The following is a 21,181-nucleotide window of genomic DNA, read 5'->3' as shown; positions in this document are numbered from 1 at the left end:
GTTTATTTTAAATGCAATTAGGGGATTGCTTTCCATCATTACTTTTTGTACACCCTCAGTTTGCAAGACTACTGTTTTTGAAACTGTGAGCTCTGTAAAGGAACTGTGCCCCCTCAGGATTATGAAGACTCAACAACGACAACGAAAGAGCTTTTACATCTGTCATTTGCATTCACATGTACCATAGCAAGAGCAAGTGTCAAAACAACCTCAGTGCAAGGTACAGAAATGAAGCCTGAGTGAGTGGTACAGAGGGTGCTCACCATACTCCAAAATAAATAAAGCCCAATCACAATTAAGTGCCAGCTGCTTTTCCCCAATTCTTCAGGATTCCTAGTACCCTTTTGAGCCGGGGTTCTCCACAAGCAGTGACAGATCCTTTCTATCACCCGTGCTTCACAGGTAGGCAAGAACAGGTCGTGCTTTATGGGTAGATGAAAGACAAAGACAGTCTCCCTCCAGAATCCTACTTCCTATCATACCAGGTAGCGTATGACAGAGAAATCTTCTACAGTGAAAAAGGATGGACAATACGTTTATGCAAAAAGGCCTAAAAATTGTGACGACACAATTTTGGTGCTGCTCAGGAAACTTTATTGTCAAGTAATGCCAATTCTTTGAAAATGAATGCATTTTCAAAAAGGGTTACTCTTCACTTACTTTCTGTTTTTGAATCAACTTTTTAAGAAAGGCCTTGGAATTATCAAAAGTTTCCACTTTGGCACATGGGAAACAGAACTTAATTTTCCAGCTCAAGCAACACTTTCTTTTACAGCTAATATTAAAGAGAAAACAGAAATGTAAAGCATTCAGGCCATTACCGAGATATTTGGAAATCACTGAACTTCCATGCTTTGACTTCTTCAACCCAATCTACCCTCCCTTCTTTCATGGTGACCAAATTGCTTTCTTTGGTAACTGTCCCTGACTTCAGATGGGAATATTACCCCCATGTCCCCAGAGTATGACAGGCTGGGCAAATGGCTTCCTGGACAGCTCTAGCAGCGAGGCCTTGGCACAGGGCTTGGATGTAGCCAGCTGCCAGCCCTCTCTTGCTCTCCTCCCCCTTTACAGGCACTCCAGCATGCTGCAGCACTGCAGAAGGGTAAATGTGGTCTGTTATGGAGTGGCTGAGTCTGCAAGATGCTCAGCCACAGGCTTTCTGGCACTGCAGGAATCCATGCTGCGCCCTGTCCACCAATGCCTCCTTGTTCCCTGGCACACGGCTCTTCCACTAGGCCAAGCCTCGGTGTCCTTAATGCGCTGATAAAACAGCCAGAGCCCCTCCAGCTCCCTGTCCCCCCGTGCACAGCCAAGGCAGGCCTCTCCCTGTGCCCTCAAGGGGACAACAAACAGATCTGCAGTACTGCAAATAGGAACAACTTAACTTCCATCTCCTCTGCTCCAAATTTTTCCATCCGAAAGCCCATATGGCTCAACTTTTAATTACTTTGGCTAATGCTGTATGTAGTAATTCTGTGGTGAATGCTTAAGTGTTTCATTTCTGGTTACCAGGGCAACATTACATCAGATTGCAGACAGCTGGCTCCACAGCCCTAAACCATAGCGAATTGGCCAAAGCCGAGGCACAAAACTCGCGCTGGTTGAAAGCGAGCGCAGGGCTCAGCCGGGCTGCCGGGGACCCGGCGCAGCCCGCGGGCCCCTTGGCAGGGCTGGCTGGGCGGAGCCGCCCTTCCCCGCGCCTTGGAGCAAGTGCATCCCGCATCTGTGATGCTCTCACGGTGAGGAAACCCGCCAGCTCGGAGAGCTTGGCTGCACAAACGCGTGAAGGACTGCAGGGAAACAGGGACTATATTAACAGCATCTGGAAATACCAAGAACTGCATGCAGAGGACTGCAGCCACCACGTACCACACGGCTGGAAAACTACAGAGAGGCCAAGGACCATACCCACTGCCCAGCTTTTTGCTGCAAACAAATGTGGTCACAAACAATGAAGATGCCCTCAAATCCAAAAGAAATAAATCCCCTCTGCCTCCTCTTGCCTCCCTTCACCTTGGAAAACTCCTACTTTCGCACCTCCAAAGGCCACGCTTTGCATCACCTCATATGTAAGATCAAAGTAAAGAGCTTTATGTTCCGGAACAAATAAGAAATTAGCACATGTACTCTGACATTGTAGGAGCTCTTTACAGTTCTGCTCCTGGCATCCTTCTTGCTTTCTCTCCTGCTTTTCTCACGCAGGCTCTTTGCTGCTACTTGCTTGGGAGGCAGGGCACACGCCTTGCTCTGCTGTTCACTACCATCCAGCCCATTTCACACGCCACAGAAATAACAATCTTAACCTCCCTCTTTGAATTAGTGCTTCACAGAGAGAAAGGGAGAGTGAGAGAGAGAGAACTAACATTTATTAATGTTCTTGGAATTAACTGGCAAAATGTAAACCAGAAGTAAGTAGCTGGCTTTCGACAGGACTATGTTTGGAAACACTTCATGGTTATAGCAGCAGCCCTTAAAAAACAGGCAAAGCTTGGTAGCCATGTCCCAATAAAAATGTGTAAGAAATACTAGGACAACATCCAGTTAAAGCTATCATAAATGATTAATTTGCTTCAGCTCCAGAAAAAAACCCCAAACATGTATGACTTTTACATAAGCCGTATGAAGCCATTGAGAGAGATGTTAAAATTTTACAGTTCACTTTATGCCCAGTAATAGTTCAGCCCCAAACTGAAATCTCTAGGAAAACTTCCATCTAGGAAAAAAGGAAATCTTTTAATACCTTATTAAACTTAAGCTGCAATTCTTTTTTGCTATCAGACAATTCTTGTTCAGCAAAGTGAGGCAAAAAACCACATTTAGATTCACACATCACATCACATCCCCCAGCCCTGGCTAGCTCACCTCAGAACTACAAGCTCTACAGTAAATGTGGTTTTAAAGGAGACTTTGCTGTTCCCTTTAGGAGATGTGGCTACACATGTCCTTTCTTCTTTCTAAAAGGGTTTCCGTCTGCCAAAAATCCCAACCATTCTAACTTTAAAAAGTGTTTTATTAAAGATACCTGGATAAAGTCAGAGACAGGAAAATAGAACAGAAAAGAACTTAAAAGCCCAAGGAAAGGAAAAGGAAAGCTGAGAAAAGCTACGCATGCTGTGCTGTGCCTAAGAATAACCACAAAAGCCTTTTCTCTTTCTCCCTCTCTGAAACAGGAGGCACATCCTCTCCACATCATGCTACATGCACAGTGACTTACCAGCTTCGGCATTTATAGGCCTAAAGCTCAGTTTCAAGTGTTTTCCCCAGAGTCCTCAACCGCTGTCAGCTTTGTAACCCTAAAATTTAGGAGCAGACACTTCTTCTTAAGTATTGAATTTGCTCTGAATCCTGCACACAAAATGCCTCTTCTCTCGAGTTACATTATCAGACACCAAACTGGCCCCGATTCCAGTGCTGAATATGTAAAGAAGAAAAAAGCGTGATGCTGGACTCAATTAGCTGCTTTCTGCTCACTGATTGATTCCCCCAGTTACTTGCTAGCTGCATAACTTGCAAGAAAGGCATAAGTCATCAGCTCTAAGCAAATCTTCTATTCACCACAAGGAAAAAAGGGAGTGTTGTACATGGCAAACAATCCCTGTTTTCACTGATGAAGACTTGGTGACCTCTTGCTGGCCTCCAGTTCCTTAATTACTGTCTATGGAATTTCAGTGAAAGAAAAAAATACAGAGAATCTCTGCAAAGCCAGGACGAAGAGTGACCCTCTAAACACCACCACTAGAGTGGAAGCTGTGTCTATAGGAAATGTAACTTAAACCCTTTACCAGGCTTTTTTTGTTTTCTCATTTTTAATTCTTTTGTAAAAATCCCTGGAGAATTTCCCTTTATAAAGGGCTAATTTGAAAGGAAAGTAAACCTTGCTAAAATGTTTTTTAACTCGGTGAACTTAGATACTTTTTTTTGATCTTGCCCCTCAATTTCAGTGCTAGAAAAGAACATAAATAAAAAGTGGAAAGAGAAATGCTGGTCCAGAAGTGGTGGCTTTATGAAGTATTTTAGTGTGACTTACAAGTTTTCTGCCTAGGCTGGGCTCTGATCTCCCTTCCTAAGAAACAGACTCTGAGATGCTCAAGTCAATTGCCATTCCTTTTACCAACCACACCTTATCCCAAACCTCAAAAAAAAAAATCCAGAATTTGGACATTTCTTCTCAGAGCACATGAAAAAAAGGACCAAGATTGCTGCTTATTTGGAACACTGCTATCCAGGGGTGGAAAGCAGTAGCCTAGGCATACCACAACAGCACCCTCTTTAATCCAGGGAAGATTCTCCTTTATCAGGACCACACTATTAAGTGGCCTGTTAATCTGGATTTACTGCAAATCAATCAATTGCAAAATCTCATCGCTGGACTAAACATCTATTTCCTTTGATGGCTGGCTAATTTTAATGAGCCCCCCAGTCAAATAGCCTTTTTCAATTTCTCAAGTCACCTTTTTGGTAGTGACTGTACACAGCTTTTCCACTCCCAAGTGGTCGTGTAAACTAGATTGACTAGTGTACTGTAGCTGGTTCTTACCCTTGAGTTACTTCAGCCCCAAACTCTGATGTAAAGCCCTATGGAAAATTCTAAGCTTCAGATAAAACCAGCTAGTGTTCTCCAGTTTCAATAACATACAAGCCCACATCAAGTGAAACATGACAGAAACTTCCTTGAAATGTATCCCAGATTCCCTTAAAAGTTCATGGCTATGAGTGAAACTGATCTAAGTTTGGGCCTTTGCAACTTGAGTTTTAAAGGTTTTGGGTTTCATTAAGAAAGCTTCGCAGACCTCTAATCCTTGCAGAGGCTGCTTAAGAAAATTGCATGAAACCAAGATGTGATAATCTGCATCATATCCTGAAGTTACAAATAATGGCCCCCAAAATTTTAAAGAAAATTAACAGAGGTCATCAATATATTTTTTTTCCAACAACATGAATTGCAAGGGCTGTACAAGTCTAAAATGTGCAGTGTCAGAGCCCATAGGTAACCACGGCTGGGTTTGGTCTGTGATTACTTATAAGAAAATCAAAGGAGCATCCAACGGCTACTTTGGTGAGAGATATATTACACATTAGCTGGTGACGACACTGCTTGCTGAAATTAGTGGGAAATATTTGTCATAAGTAAGGAGAGCATAAAAGTTTAATTCTCCCAGGAGGTCTGTCTTGATACAAGAATAGCTGCTTAGGCAAATTCCTAGCTGTTAACTGTTTCCAGGTTTTAGTTTAATTTTGAGAAGCACATTGCTGACATTTGTATCTGCAAGCCAGACACATTTCCTCAAGGCAAAGTGCTTCTCTCACTGATTAGCATAATTAATTTTAATGACATTACAACTGTACTCATGTACCACTTGTCATACGTATAGGTGGCAGAATGAAGCTCTGTATTACATTATGTTGTACCTATTACAATGCAACATTCTTTTGTAATTCTCCCACAGACTCCTCTATACATGGAATCAAAACTCTTTAACAAGACTCTCTCAACTGAACCTTACGTTTTGGCAAGGCTAAGAAGATCTAGGGAGAATTCCTATAGTTTGGCATAGGCTCTACTATTAATGAATGGAGTGCTCTACTGGTGCTGGAAATCCAACTCTCAACTTCTTGGAAAACCAAGGGTGAAACAGCAATACGTGAAACACAACAAAATTCATATCAGAGAAACAAAGGAAGAATGAGAACTCTTCAGTGAAGGCTGTAGTAACTTAAATTACATTCTTATAGTACCTTCAAACAATCAGGCTGTTAATGTTACCATCCAAAGCATGACGAAGGAAACACCAGCATCGGGGAAGGGGCACAAGTGGTAACCAGTGAGAGGGCAATTAAAATTTTCTGTTTTACCACAAGGAAAGTTTATTCAGCCTATGTCTGCCAAATAGGGCAGTGAAACACATGGCTTTTGAAATTCCTAATTCTTGAACTGAGCAAAGCTTTGTTCTAATTTAATAGGCTTGGGGGCAGGGGAACCACATTATGGATTATAGCATCTCCTGCTGGCTGATGCATGGAGAACAGGAAAAAGCTGGTACCATCCCCTCACCCTCAAGGTAATAAGCAGAAAAAACAGGCAGCTGCCAAAAGGCAAGAAGGGTATTTAAAAAGTGAACTACTATGTTAGAATAAATATGAAATTAATTTGCCTTCCCATCCTCTTCAAACACACGGCCAAACATTTTGCAATAACGTAAGTCAATAGGGCTTGTCTGAATGCAGGCAAACAGAAGCGGTTATGAACACGCCTAACTGCAGCCACTGCTTGGGTGTTACTGTAAACTCTGAGTCATGACAGAAGGAAGATTTTTCTCAGAGACTTTACAACAGACTAACTACAGGAGAAACTCCTGCTGGCAGCGAGCAGGAGGTGTACTTGGGCTATATTACTGCTAGCTGCTCAGTACAATCCTGTGGTGACAATGTTTAATCCTGCTAGGGGCACATACCTAGCCAAGCTGTATCTGATAACAACATGGGTGGCTCTTGCATGGTAAGTAATACTTAAAGACATGACACAGTTTTATTCTGAATAATTTGCAGCAGCTTCTCCTGCAAATTCTGAAGTGTTCTGGAAAATTTCAGAAAAAAAATAGGTAAGAAGCTCCATAAGAATGTTCTACAAAACCAAATGCAAGTACATCAATGGTCTCATGCTTTGCTATCATCACTCTCCAGCACTGACCTTACTTTGGGTTGTGTCATGGGAACTGTAATGAGGATTTGCACTTCTCTTATGAAGGTTTATGTATTATTGTACCCATGGGAATTCCTGCTCTTATGCATAGACAGAGGGGAAAGATTATAACAAAATATGCTGTAATTCTTCTGCTACCAGCTTTCACCCAGAGGTGCTGGACACCATCCCTGTGATCAGTAGAAAAGGAGGGCAGCCAATGTCTCCCAGGACAGGTCCCTGCGACAGGCACATAGCGTGGGAATTCACCACTACCATTTTGAAGTATGTCTTATTACAGGTTCTTTTTCATCATAACTGTTACTAAGCACTAACAGTACTACAGGAATTTGGGTAGTAATAATAAATACACCACCCAATACAACAAGGAACATCGGTGCCTTCCAGGAAATCTTAACAGAAAGTGGGTCACTAGATTCTTTGGAGCAAAGATGAAAGCTCTGCATTCATTCACAGCCACACTCAGCAGCAGCTCCCCTCTGTTACTTGAAAGAGCATGTAGGGCCTGGAGGCAGCAACAATTTCTCCAAGGAGAACTAAAACACAGAAAAATCTTCTTCGACCCTTTAGCCTTTCATGGAAAAGAAACCTTACCAAAAATGGTGAGTCCTGGGATAACAGCAAAACCAGGGCTAAGATTTCAAAATATTCACATTGCTTCAAATCAAATGCTACTGTTTAAAGTAAAACAAACCTCATCATACCCACTCTGTACGGATACCCAATGCTGATTCCCAATATACATTGACTCTGAGCTGATTTCAAATAAATTAAACTGACTATAGCAAAAGAAGGACTTTTTTTCTGTTTATGCTAACAGTCCTGTATTATGAGCAATAATAATGTTAACCAATGGTTAAAAATGTTAAGAATCCATCAGTACTATGAATAAAAATCAGTTAAAAAATAGCTGCATTTAGAAGGCATCCACATACTGAAATACAGCATAACCCTGAATTATGTGGATTTGCTGTAATTATGCTTAGATTTACTCTTGAGGTAATTGTTGCTACAGAAGTTACACTTTCATCATTTCTTTTCTTCCTATTCTTCACACTTACCAAACACAGTAATGACTGTCATGAGTCAGAGATAATTATATCAGCCTTATTTGTCAGAGGCAGGTTTGTACCATGGGTAACATAATCCTGACTCAACAGCTTCAGCATATCTGGGACTGAAATGAATACAGCTCCAAGTCCATTCTCATCTGTTACTCTGCCTCTGATGCCTGTAGCAGACACAAACCCAATTCAGCACAACCTTTCAACTTTTATCCCTATTTAACCACTTGTTTAAAAAAAAAAAAAAAGGAAATAATAATAAGTACAGGAGTAACAAATGATTATCTCAGTCCAGCTAGAGCTATTGCTGTGTGGATTCAATGGACTGCCATATGTTAAAAAAGGGATCTACAGAAAACAGAAAAGAGAGGCAACACGGGTGGGAATTGTACCCAGCATCAGCCTCACGGCAGATGCAGATGTGCACAGCACACTTACAGGTCTACACCACTGCTGCCACTCTCCTCAGATAAAACAAATGGGGTGCCAGTTTCCTACTGGTAATGTAAAGATCCTGGGAAAACAAGTGGTGGGAGGACAGGGATGTAAAACAGCACTGCAGGCCCCCCCACTGCCCATGTGTGGGCCACATTGTTGGAGGGAAATAGTGCTTTTGTTCTCTCCACTCAAATATTATGGCCTCTCTCCTGAGGCTCCTAAGGCACATCTGGTAGGTGGGGTGATGTCAGATAAGCATGGTACAGCTCACTGTGGCACCTTTCAAATGAAGGCCAGCTACACTACCTTGAAGTTTCCTGGATGGGTGAGCATTACCCGCTGATCAAAACCAAAATACAGAAGATGAGACCAACAAACCAGTTTAGTCTAGAGATAATTACAACTTCATTTAACTTGCATCTACAGCAGCCATCAATGAAATTAATTACTGGTTTGTGTCAGTGTCAGCACACATATGATACACACTTCTGTCAAGCTCCCTGGTGCTTCCTCTTCCATGTCCCCACTCTGACATGAAAGATGGCAAGTGGTACAATTAGTGGTCTTTAGCAGAGGGCACAGGAAAGAAACTGACTGACACACTGAACATACTGGCTTCTCCTTGTGCTGGTTCTCCAGGCAGGGCTGGTGCCATACCAGCAAGGGCTCTGAGGATGAAACAGCCCTATTTTAGATGAACTGAGAATGTCAGCCCCCAAAAGTTATCAAATGCTCTTCTATCTTTAGGAAGCATAAAAGGCACCTCAGTGTAAAGAAAGAATGTGATACAATTTTTAAGTCCTCTCTTTCCCTGGACTTTCTGACTCCTGAGGACAAATAGGGCCTTATCTACAATCCAGAAAGGGATCCATTTGTAATCTGCACCTGCTTTACATCCCAATGCCTGGCACAAGGCAATGAAAGCTTGTCTAGTGTTAATGTGAACTGCCTTCATTGCAACAGAGATGAAACGTAAATATTCAGATATAAATTTGTAAGAAAATCATGAGGAATTTTAGAGCTTTGATACATCTGACTGAAAAGAAAAAGTTTCAACTGCATACCCACATTAGCAAATAAACAACACACATATTTTGTTATGAAACAGGGGGACCACAGCAGTGCGACTGAATGCTACTAATTACTCCATAGTGGCAAAAAACCAGGTCACCTACTGGCTTGGTAAGGCTTTTGTTTGTTTATTTGTTTCTTAAGAGCAAACAAACAGGACATACAATTAAGAGCACAGCAATGACATGGGGCTGCCTGCCTTGGAATGCTGACCTTTCTACTCCTCACTCCTTTGTGGTTCATCTTTAGGGTTTAGTTTTGTTAAGGGTATGAAACGCAAGTTTCCATTTCCTGGTAGAGTAATTTAAAAGAGGAGAACCTAGAAAACAGAATCCTCAAATCAATCTTTAAAATGAGAATCTTTAAATCAACACCAGTTATGTTAGTCATAAACACGACAGCCATAAAAGCTTTTTTTGAAAAGTGGTCTTTTCCTAAAAAGGAAAACAGTAACTTATGATATATGCATTTTAGATCTTCTTTGTATGCTGTGGGCACAGCTGACTTGAAAGGAAAGGATTACTTAAAACCTTAGAACACTCCAGACATTCTGCCTTCATTTTTAGATTCTCTCATTGCTTAGATTCTAACGTGTTTTTGTTTTGTTTACAAAATGATCACATTGTTTCATTAAAAACTGCCTAGTAACAACTTGGCTGTGAGACTGAAAAATAAATAAATTTAAAAAGCAAACAGAACCAAAAGAACCATTGCCCAAGGACTTCAAATTCAAACCAGAAATGTTTAGTTCAGGGACTTGTATTTTCAATTACTTTCTGAGTTTAAGGCAGTGGGCTACCTAAAAGTATATTTTTAATATACGGAAAACCATCTGTGCTTCATGGCCTATATAAAATGAGTAGGGTTCCAAATACGCAGAGTACAAAGCACACAAATGGCACTGAAACTCAAACCATTTGGGAAAGAAAGGGCTTGAAAACAGAATAATCTTCGCATGTCTCAAAAGCTGGTCATTTCAGATTAGTAGAGAGGTCCTTTGGCAAAAAAGTCTGAGTGAACACATATCCTATCTCTAGATCTCTAGACATATCTGATACTTTTCTTTGTTTGTTTTTCCCTTTTGTCAATTACAGCCCAAATTCTTTCACCCCAGTTAACCTCAGTTTCATTCTTGTCTACAAAAAAAAAGGCAAGCTGAGTTTTGAACTTTCATTTCTGCATTTGGTCCTCTTCCCTTGAAGGCAAGCAGTTTCACAGCTTCTGTTAAAGGTAACCGGGACAAAAAATCAGGAGCAAGGGCAAAAATCTTGAGAATTATCTACAGTGATTGAATAGGGATCCCCCCACTGAAGTTAGCAGAAATTTGGTTCAAATCCTACCAGAACAGCAGAGAGAGGCAACCAAGCTGTTGGCTCGAAGTACAAAGATGGCTTAGGAAAAAAACATTAGAGAAAAGGAGCCAAGTCATTCCATTAGTGCAGAAATACTGAATCATGTTCAGTCCTCAAGAGATACACAGCTTTCAGTAATTCAACACAAGTGTAAAACACTATCAAAAGATTTAAGAGAGAAATTCATTACCCTTCTGAGATTTGACCATGGTAAATGCGAGTTTTGAGGGGCTTATGCTATAAGTACCCTGGACAAAAGCCTTAAGGGAAAGTTCAGGCTATAAATACTAATGAGGAAAGATCCGACATCTTTCAGCTGGCTAAACAATCAGTTCAGGAGAGTCAGGATCCTTCCTTCTCTATTCTTTGCACATTTTTGATATATCACAACAGAGTATAAGGCAACATCAGTTCCCCTCTGCTCCAATGTAACTAAAGATGGGCATATTTTTTTGAACACAAACAACAAAATCTTTCTCTGCCACCAAATATGTTAAACATCTCATAAAATGACATTGCATTCCTTTTTTCATTTAGGAAGGAGGAGCTAACTGGCTGCTGCAGTTAGCAGGAAATTCCATTGACAATAAAATAAATAAATCAACCAATCATCTCAAAAGCCTATGATTCAATTATATGGGTTACAAAGAGCTTGAATTTGACAGTCAAATGTGTTCTTCTCTAAGATTTATCTGTGAACTTCCAATTAGAGAATTGAAGTGGAATAAACTACTCAGTAAAAATGGAGATATCTAGAAGGAAAAATTAATTAATTCAGTATGGCATAACACAAAGACTGTCTGGTGCCCATAAAAGCAACAGAAGTTAAACAGCTCAGAATCAAAAAAAAAAAAAAAAAGAAAGAAAAAAAAAAAGGAGAAAAGCTGCCTTACTGTTTATGAATCTGACAAAAGCCACAAACTTGGGCTGTGAGTTTGCAAATGCAGAGACAGAAGTGTTTGAAGGCAGCAGACAGCTAGGACTTTGCCAGATCCTCATCTAGAATGTATCAACAAGGGTTAGAAAAGCCTGAGAAACTCTACTGGTGAATCAACAACTTCCCTCTAAATGACCTAAAAGCCCTTTTCTGTGCATTTTGAAACAAGGGGATTTTTGCCTGGGACAACATGTGTTTCAAAAGCTCAGGGACAAAGGGGTGAGATTAAAAAAAAAAAAAAAAAGAGATTATACAATAAGACTGTTGAAGTCTGTGACAACAGATTTTGAAGATTTAAAATGCAAGTTAAAGATTCTCTGCAAACAGAACAGAACATCACAGGGTCAGTGATATATTTGCTGTTAAGGAAATTGCCAGGTAAATCAGGGTATTTCAGTACTTCAATGAAAGAATTTAAATATTAAATGACACTGGGGAGCTATATCACAATGACAGTACTTACATTACAATTGGAAGACCCATCAAGTGTCGAGTAAGAACCATCAGGCCATTCTGTAGCATCTACAGTGCTCGATTGCCTGTGCTGGGCTTCATATTCTTTCAACTGAAATTTGAAAAGACACAAAGAACATTTTCCAGTGACAAGAAGAGATCAATCTTCATTAATATAGCAAGAGTTAATGTAATTTCATTTTTTCCCCCTGTATCATTGTGGATCTGGGAAAATCTGAATTTTTCCACTGCATGCCTCACTTATTCAAAATAAATTGTCCAACAGCCAGAAGTATTAAACATGAGTTGCCAGGGGTTTTTTTCCTAGAAGGAAATAATCTGTAAATTCTGACATGTGATGACCTGTTATTGGTAAAACATAAATTACACGTCCCCATCTCAGAGGCAGAGTTTACAGCGGACAGTGGACAGATTAAGTCACAATGACTTGCCAATTTCCTTCATAAAGAAAATGATTTGCAGTAAAGACTAGGAACCATCCTCTGTAATTAAAAAAAATAATTTCTCCCATTGTTCAATAAAAGGCTTCAGATAAAACCAATACTACAGGAGTCAAAGTGTTGTAAGGATCAAGAACTGGTATTTTAAAATAACAAGGCTGTTGCTAGTAGCTCAGACCACTAGAGGGAAACTCTGCCAGTCCATATATGAACTATCAGATTAGGTACTACTGCCCTTTTACCCCACAAAACTAACAGCAGAGAAGAAAAAGAATTCACAATATTCCAACACAGTAATTTTTAAATCTTGCATTTTTTTCATTGTGTGATTTCCAGCAAAGCAGTATTTTCTTCAGATTATAACATAAATTTATATTCTACAATAATCTATTTCACAATGCATTATATCAGTAAAGATATTTATCTGACTGCCAACCAATCTAAATGATGTTTTCTCTAATGGAGCCCATAGAGAACATACTGCGTTCCACCATAGAATTTTACACAAAGGCTGTGTTGAAACTTTAATCCTCTTTTGGGCTCCTGAGCAATTAAAACCTTGGCCTTAGCACTGCACAAATGCAATACTTTATAATTATTTTCTTGTGGCTTATTAACATTTAGAGTTTGTAAAGAAACACTTGTGACAGCTACCCTACGTATAAAAAAAAACATATCTATGTTGTACATTTGGCATAATAATATATGCCAAAAATTGCTGAATATGTTTTCTTGAATGTTATTAAAGTAAAACATCACCTTTTTGGCTAAGAAATAAGCATGAACAATTTTAGCTTAAAGGAAGATAGTAAGAAATATATGTGTTTTGAATTGAGTAAGGCAAGCTCAGCAAAACCTGAAGCATTTCTATTGGTACTCAAACAAGCCTATGAACATACTCAATAAATAAGAGCTAGTACAAGTAAGAGAGATTCTTCTCCCTCACTTTAGACAGCTGCAATGAAAAAGTCTACACTTAATCTTTTCTCTGATTAGCACCTTTTATTGTAAATGGAGAGAAGCAATGCTTTTAGGACTCAGTTTACCACGTACTGGATATCCATTTCTAGTTGAGCTAAATCTCACTTTTCCCAATAAACAAAGGAATTCCTATCTAATTTATGCTACCATTGCAATACGGCAAACAGACAGGCTTTCTCCACCCTCTCCTATGTTTTGTGAATGAAGTAAAACTCCAGTTTGATACATCCTATGTTCGAAAACATGTTTGTCAAGGAGATTGAAGTATGCACATATCATACCCTAGCAAGTGCTTCCTCAATGGTGATCATCTTTTCTTTCACCATCATCATCAGCTGGATTCGTTCTTCATCACTCATTGTGATCTCACTGGCCACATAACCGACATCCTCTCCTGCACAAAAAAAGCACAAATATTTTAAGCACATGTAAGAATTCATGCACAGGGCAGGGTACATTGAAACTGGATTTTACCCAGTGCTCTAAAATCTGGTTGCCACGTGGATCTGGCTGGCCAGAAACAGACCCTCCCCAGAGCAGGCTCATGGTATGATTTCAAAGAACATAATGATTTTGAAGTAACTGAGCAATAAAAGGAAGTAATTTAGAACTAAAAAACAAAGTCTACTTTGATACTGAAAGCAAGCAAGCACGAAAAGGAGAAATAAAAACTGACCGTCATCACATGGCTATTGACCCTGAAAGACAAGAATTAAAAGAGGAGGTGCTAATGCTGGAAAAGTCAAGCACTCAGCCCTGAGGAATACTGGAATCAGCTGCCAGAACTTGCCTGTTTAGGAATGGTGTGCTGGGCCCTTGCAGCTCTCTGCTGTGAACTGGCCACTGCTTGTGATCTATCCAGACTAGCTAATCATCCACTAAGCTGGCACACAGTGCCAGATGTATTGCACTCTCAACTACTTCTCCTTCTGGTATGTGCTTGGCATGTCAGCACAGACAGTTAGGACTTGCCTGGAGAACCAGCAAGGACCCACACTTAACTGGAAGTGTGTCCCTTTTGGACCTACTAAATGGGCTTTTGTCATCTTTCACAATCTACCTGAACACAGACAGACAGAGAAGCATCTGTTTGCAACATAAGAAGCTAACAGATACACATGGGGGAACAGAAATTTTCTGTGTGAAAAGAAATACTTCATGCAATGCACAGCTGCATCTTTTGCAGATGAACTAGAGAAAGACACCTCTCGGTTTAAGTGGGATCAATCCTACATTTGCACTGGTCAACAGAGACACTTTTACTGCTCCTTCTTGTAGTGTCTTCTACAACGACAGGCTGGATTCAAGCCTAAAGCAAACAGGTCAAAGTAACAAAATGCCAAAGAAAGGAGAAATATCCTTCTAATTTAAACAGAACAGTATTTCTTTCATCAAGTCAGGACTAGGGAAAAAAAACCAAGCATCTTGTTTAGGTACATGTATTGCTTATGTATTAACTGCATCACTTTGTATGTGTGCCATCACTGACAGGACCATAGGCAGCCCAGTCTCATCTCTGCAGTCTCAAGAATTTGACTTGTCATTCTGAACTAAACCCGTAACACTTCCAGAGCCACAGACCCCAGCTGCCACACTATGACAAATGCATTTTATTCCTTTGTGATGCTGGCTCCTTACATTTTATATGGATAGGATGTGCACTATTGAAAAAGCTTTACCTTTTGAAGTCTGCCTCATTAGCCCCTTCTGGTTCTTTCGGAAATTCTGCCAAAAAAACTTATTTTTCTTTTTCCAGTCTGCTTTCCCTAAAAGAAAAGTGGAGCGGGAGGATGAGGGGAAAGGGAAAAATAATTTTAGAAAGAAACATCAGTTAGTAAATTCTAGAGAAGCTTTTAAACATTACATTGCATTTTTAAATCAGAAATAAGAATAAAAAACCCTCAAATTTTCTGGTTTTCTTGATTTATACCGAACTATGTTGATGTAGCTATTTCAGAGCAATGCACATTCTTTTATAATTGCCAATGCTATAGGGGACAGAGATAAGCCAGTAAATTACATATTTTTAATTATAAAAAGAAAATATTTTACATTAATATTGATGTCTGCTAAGTTGTTAATGTCAAGTCTGGAAGTGTTTTGGAAGTATTTTGTTGGTTTATTCTCTTTAACTGAATCACAATTATGCAGCCTAAGCCACACCCCAGGTAAGTAATTTTCTAGTATATCTGTGCATATCTATCAAGAAATGAAATAATTAAGATATACACACACACACACATTCTGCTACTTGGCATGAGATCATCAGCTACACCTGACTTTTGGTCTCTGTATGCATGGACTGTACAAGGTGGGTCTCCATGTTCACAAGTACCAGATTTCCATATGGATTGATGACCTCAAAGATTTGCTCTAGAGAGAAAAATGGGACCTAGCTCAAGGTAGGACATATATATCTGTGTTCTGATGAATTAACCAGGGCGCATGCTATAAAGTTTATGTCACCTACAAATGAACACACTGTGCCTGATCTGGCAGAAATGCTACTGACAAAGAGCTATTAGTATTTAAGATCTTGCCCTGGATGACCGAGACCTGAGTTTCCTGACTCTCTGAAATACTGCTTAACTTCAGACTGTGTGGACATGTCCCTAGAATAGCATTAAAAGCAAACAAAAAAGAAAAATCTCCCAAATTTATCTTTCTTTTCCAATAAGCAATTTCAGAAACAAAGAAGGAGACATTGGCATGACACAAACAAAGATAACAAAGAATTCCCATTATTTACTGGTGGTAGTAATTTTTGGAATACAAGAGGACAGGCTAGCAGTGATCTAACATGCAAACATTTTCAATTCAAAATAACAAGTCAAAAGATGCATATTTATCACATGACAATGCTGGCTGGGCAGTTTTAGTGATCACTGAGACACTCAGCATCAAACTGAAAGGTGCTGAGACTAGCCCTCCACCCACACAAATGTTGCTGACTTCTGCCAGCTCTTCACATCCTAGCACAAGCAAAACTCAAAAGCTGTTTAAGAATTCCATAGGAGTATCAAATAAAATGAAATATACTGACCTACAGAGCCTTCTTCTGAACTTGATTTATGAATGGACAGCCTAGGACACAAAAGAGAAATGGACTTATTGATGCAGGCTTTTCACATTTCAGGGGAGTTGTCTGGTTACAGTAAATTATAGTTTCCAAACAATATATCATGAGCTGTTCTCTCTTCCCTTTTCTCACCAACGCAGCAAGTTGGAAACGAAAACTGAACCTACGGGTCTGACCACAGTAACTGAGTTTCCTTCTGAAATGTGCCTTTTGTGACCAGCATAGAAAAATATATACTGACAGAAACCAACGGTTAAGGAGTCCAAGGATTCCTCAGAAAAACATTTATTCACATGGTTTCCCCACTTGTATTTGCAAAACACTAATTTTGCTGCCTTAGAAACTGTAGAACTGGGATGCTGCACTTGTTTAGCTGTACATCAGTTTTCAACCTATTTGGTTTTTATCTGACAATCTGTATAAGTATGTGCTCATTACATCTCCAGAAGCCACCATGTGGAAGACAGTAGTAGAGATTTAAAGACAAGGTGGAAAAAGTTTGTCCAGACCCTATGTAGTGCAACCATAACTGACTGGAGACTACAGCTTCTTTCTCCCAAATCCCTTCTGTGTGCTTTCTCACCAGTGTATTCTCCCTTTCTCAAAAGCTAGCTGGAGAGACTTAGCCAAGTCTAGAATATGGGCTTTACAAACAACCCACTAAAATAGCAAGTATATCTTTTGTTCTTGGTCTTTATGTTCACTGAACCAGTTTTTCAGAATGGATTCTAACTCAGTGCCAACTCATTGTGGGATCACTGTGGGATCTCTGATGAGACAACATCACCCCGGCTTCACTGCCCCTTTTTGCTGTCTGCATAAATGGAGCTAATAGAAATTACCAAACCTTGCATTATTATTTGAAGCCTTCCTGTGGGAATTGCCATTTAACCACACTGCAGCAAGGCAGTGAAACGACTTCTGCAAGCATCAAGGGCTTTGCAGGAGGCTCCATGTGCAAAGCATCACTGCAGTGTCTTTGCTGTGGGCTCGGCCCTGTGACACGCCAATGTCCCGTTGTGTGGTGGCTGTGCTGCAGCCATGCGGGATGGAAACACACACGCCACAGCGTACCAAGGAGACCTCAAGCCAAATCGTTCCCTGAATGAGGCCATATAATGACACACACATGACACACTCTTGCTGCTGTCCACGCACATTGTCTGCACGGGCTCCTTTAGCTCTCTCAGATCCCCAGCAGAGGGCAATAAAGAGTTTCTGATCAATTCACTAAACCACTTGAAGGGAAATTATAGCTCAAGCCAGGTTGGTGTTTAGAAGACGCAAGCAATTACTGGCCAACATCTTATAAGCAGGAAACACATGCGCATCATTTTGCAAAGGTATCATTAAAGGGGGAACAAGACAGTCTGAAGTTTCAGTGTGATTCAGTAATTATCTAGGCAAGGAGGGTTTGGCATAGTGAAGCTCTGAAATAGAACCTCGTTAAAACTCAGACTGCTCAGAAATTTAATCCAGCACAAACTGCAAACTAATTGAGGTAAACAAACTTCAAATTTTTAGTGCACCAGGAGGAGGGAGACATTTATTGTCTTCCTTGCTGGTGTCTACTCCTGAAGGGGAAAAGTCATTAATATGCCACCAGATGCTTAATTTTTAAGAAGCCTGGTGAAAGATGAAAAATACAAACCCCATACTTTCTGGATAAAAATTTCCAGAAAAAAAGCCCTTCAACAGGGCCAGGAATTAATCCAGACACTTCAAAGTAAAGTCGTCAGCAAGTATTTTTCTAAATAAAGGTAATTCAGATTTAAAAAGTACGTGGAGTTGTATATGGAGATTTTTCTTTTTATGAAAGCCAAGCTCTGTCAGAACTGACAGAATTAATCTGCTACATGTTTTGCAGATGAGCATGGACTCCATCCATCAAGCAGTTATTCTTTTTATTTTAAATGAATTTAGTATCCATGAAATGTACCAAATCACCATCCTTAGAAAATGAAATCTGTTAATGATCAGAACTCTGCCTCACTACTAGTGAAATCACCCTTAAAGTGGAGAGGCAGTCTCTTGTGCTCTGTGGCCTCCAAATCCATTTTAATCCTTTTCTTCTCTTGCACACTTGCCAAAAACTATGCAAGTAAGCAGCAGGTGTAGCAGCAACATTTGTGATGTGGACATCTGTTCAGTATGAGTTAGCCTGAGGCCACCAACTCATCATAAACTGGCCTCGAAGAAGGGGAAGGGCAGTAGGAGCAAACATCTGATATGCCTGAACCAGAGGGGGTGAGGAGAAAAGCAGGATCCACAGCAAGCAGACCACCTTCTCACTTATAACCGATTTAAGAACTATGCTGAGTTTCATCAGAGGATGCAAATTCTATCATTTCACGCATTCCTTCAAGAAGAAATCTTCCATGCCTGGGCTGACCTTGAAAATGCTAACAGCTGCTCTGAAAAGATGGAAATGCCAACAAAACTTACCACATAGTGCCTGATAAGGCACTTGCTTTATAGTTCCACCCGACAATTCTGATGCTTAAAAATCCTTAGTGAAAGCAATCAAGCATTTTACTTCCTAGATGTCTGGTGAAAAACTCCAGACTACCTTGGTGTCGCTGTATGTTTGATTTGCAAATTACCCTCCCTCAGTCTGTTAAATCTGCAGCGCTTCTGTGAACGTGCACTGAAAGTGATTTGTGTTCTTCCATTCATAGACTGATAACTTGTACTGAAAGTTAATGATGCAGTGACACTTGGCAGAAGTTTCAGCACTGTGTGTCTGAAAGGGAGCCAAATGCCATTACTCCACCATGGAGGCCTTCATTTTTGTTGTGGTCTGATGTACAACTTCATTAGCAAGCTTTCACATGAAATGTACTCTGTCACCACATAAAGCAGAAGAAATGTATGGGTATATGTTCACACAATGAGGAACAAAACAAGATTTACAACCAGAGGGAAGGAGCACTTTCTTATCAACCCATATTCTCTGGAAGTGGGCAGGGGGTGGGGTCAAAACTTTAATTCATTAATCTCACAAATCCAAAACCATATCTAGGCCAGTACTTTGTGCCTCTTTGAGCCAAAGTGCTGAAATAAACAAATGAGAAAAAACCTCACAAAATCCAAAACAGAAATGGAGCCACTTTTGAGAGGACTCAGATATTACTGCCTTAGAGAGTTGATGGGTTTGAGCAGAATTTAATAAACTACATCAGGCCACTCAGTGATCAGTGGCACAAAATTTAGCAACAGCTGGAGCAGAGTACCTGGACCAGGAACGCATTGATTAGAAAGACTGGCTTAACAGAAATGAGTTTACGTTCGACATTAAAGTGTTCAAGTATACAAACAAGATGGACACAAAAGTCAGTCTTTCAAATGCTGGAGGTCTGCAAATGACAGAGTACCTAGGGATACCAGGTGGAAAAGGATGGCTGAGAAAAAACCTATATACTAATCCTAAAAGGCATAAGGATGGAAAATTCCAATGGCAGTACAAAGAATACGAAGAACAAATATATATGGGAATGGCTGTACAACCATCATTTTTCATGCTCAAGAAAGATAAATTCAAACTAGATGTTGTATAGAGAAAGCTGTTAGAATAGACAGGAAACTGGACAGCTGATCTTACAAAAGAAAGCTAGAAAAGTTTTGTCTGTCAAATTGGAGAGCTGCAAGAAGATTAACTTACTGTCTATTAATAAATCAGGCATAGGAACAAACAGACACATGCTGGAAAAAATTAGAAAAGAGAAGCTAACATTTCCAAACTATTTGAACAACTTCCAACCGTAGGTAAAGGGAGAACACTTAAAAAACTTATTTAACTGCTTTTACAGGAGACTGCTTGAAAGATAAGAGACCAGACATCTTAAACAGACCAGACCAGACATCATCATAAGGACTGCCTCTGGAGGGCACTTCTGGTTCTTGTTTTGCAGCGTGGGGGCTTCGTAAGAGCAATGTCAAAGCCTGGCATCTAAAATGGTCTCTGAATCTATCTTTCCATAAAAGTGCTGCAGTGGGGATAACACTGTTACACCTAAGCAATACCTTTGAAACTTGGAGGTGGTCTCCAAAACTTGGTGTGCAAGGAAGACTCAATGCACCCATTTGGGTCACAAGCCAACTAAGTCTGTCTCATTATTAAGACTGGTTTTAACTAGGCTACAGCTTTCCACTTAACTCTTGACTGATTGTGACCTCAGACAGAAAAACACTGGGGCTAATCTTTCATAGTGGTTGATATTACAAGAGACACAGTCATACATGCCCCAGGAACGTGCTGGTACTCCATACAACTGGGAAAAGAAACAAATGACACCATGCACTTTCATGAATGTGCCTGTTGATTTTTGAAATCTCATCATTCTCAAAACAGAACAAATATGGGAACTGAGAAGGATGGGCATTTATATTTTAAATGCAGATGTGTTTCAACAAATGTCCGCATCTCATTTATGGGCCATAAAATCCACAGGTGCATAGCACCGTATGATGATGAAACCACTACTGTTACCATCTTCGATAAACTGATAGTGCCCCTCTCATTCCTTACCAATGATTATTTACAGTACTGTGTGGAAAATGGTTTACATGGGATTTTTAGTATACGAAATTTATGCATATTCAGAGTGGTGAATAAATCAATGCAAAAGCCCATGCTGGCTCT

At 40.0% G+C, this 21,181-nt stretch overlaps 1 protein-coding gene across 11 annotated transcripts in view; it reads right to left on the bottom strand.

The window, feature by feature from the left end:
* Positions 1 to 21,181, bottom strand: part of LOC137470989 (SAM and SH3 domain-containing protein 1-like) — a 531,744-nt gene that overhangs the window by 33,775 nt on the left and 476,788 nt on the right. For 6 of the 11 annotated variants that reach the window (XM_068184910.1, XM_068184915.1, XM_068184914.1 and 3 more), the window contains 4 exons: positions 16,504 to 16,544; positions 15,140 to 15,226; positions 13,742 to 13,854; positions 12,029 to 12,130 (listed from right to left, as the gene is read on the bottom strand). In XM_068184910.1, the coding sequence (XP_068041011.1) occupies positions 12,029 to 12,130; positions 13,742 to 13,854; positions 15,140 to 15,226; positions 16,504 to 16,544 (343 nt within the window). Of the gene's footprint in view, positions 1 to 1,450; positions 1,580 to 3,217; positions 3,534 to 12,028; positions 12,131 to 13,741; positions 13,855 to 13,934; positions 13,957 to 15,139; positions 15,227 to 16,503; positions 16,545 to 21,181 lie in introns of those variants that run through there. The other 5 variants (XM_068184911.1, XM_068184922.1, XM_068184917.1 and 2 more) reach the window with 5 other exon arrangements.

This window comes from Anomalospiza imberbis, chromosome 3 (assembly GCF_031753505.1).
Source record: "Anomalospiza imberbis isolate Cuckoo-Finch-1a 21T00152 chromosome 3, ASM3175350v1, whole genome shotgun sequence".
In the NCBI taxonomy this organism is placed as follows: Eukaryota; Metazoa; Chordata; class Aves; order Passeriformes; family Viduidae; genus Anomalospiza; species Anomalospiza imberbis.
Note: the sequence above shows the minus strand (reverse complement) of the source record. Positions and strands in the feature narration are given on the sequence as shown.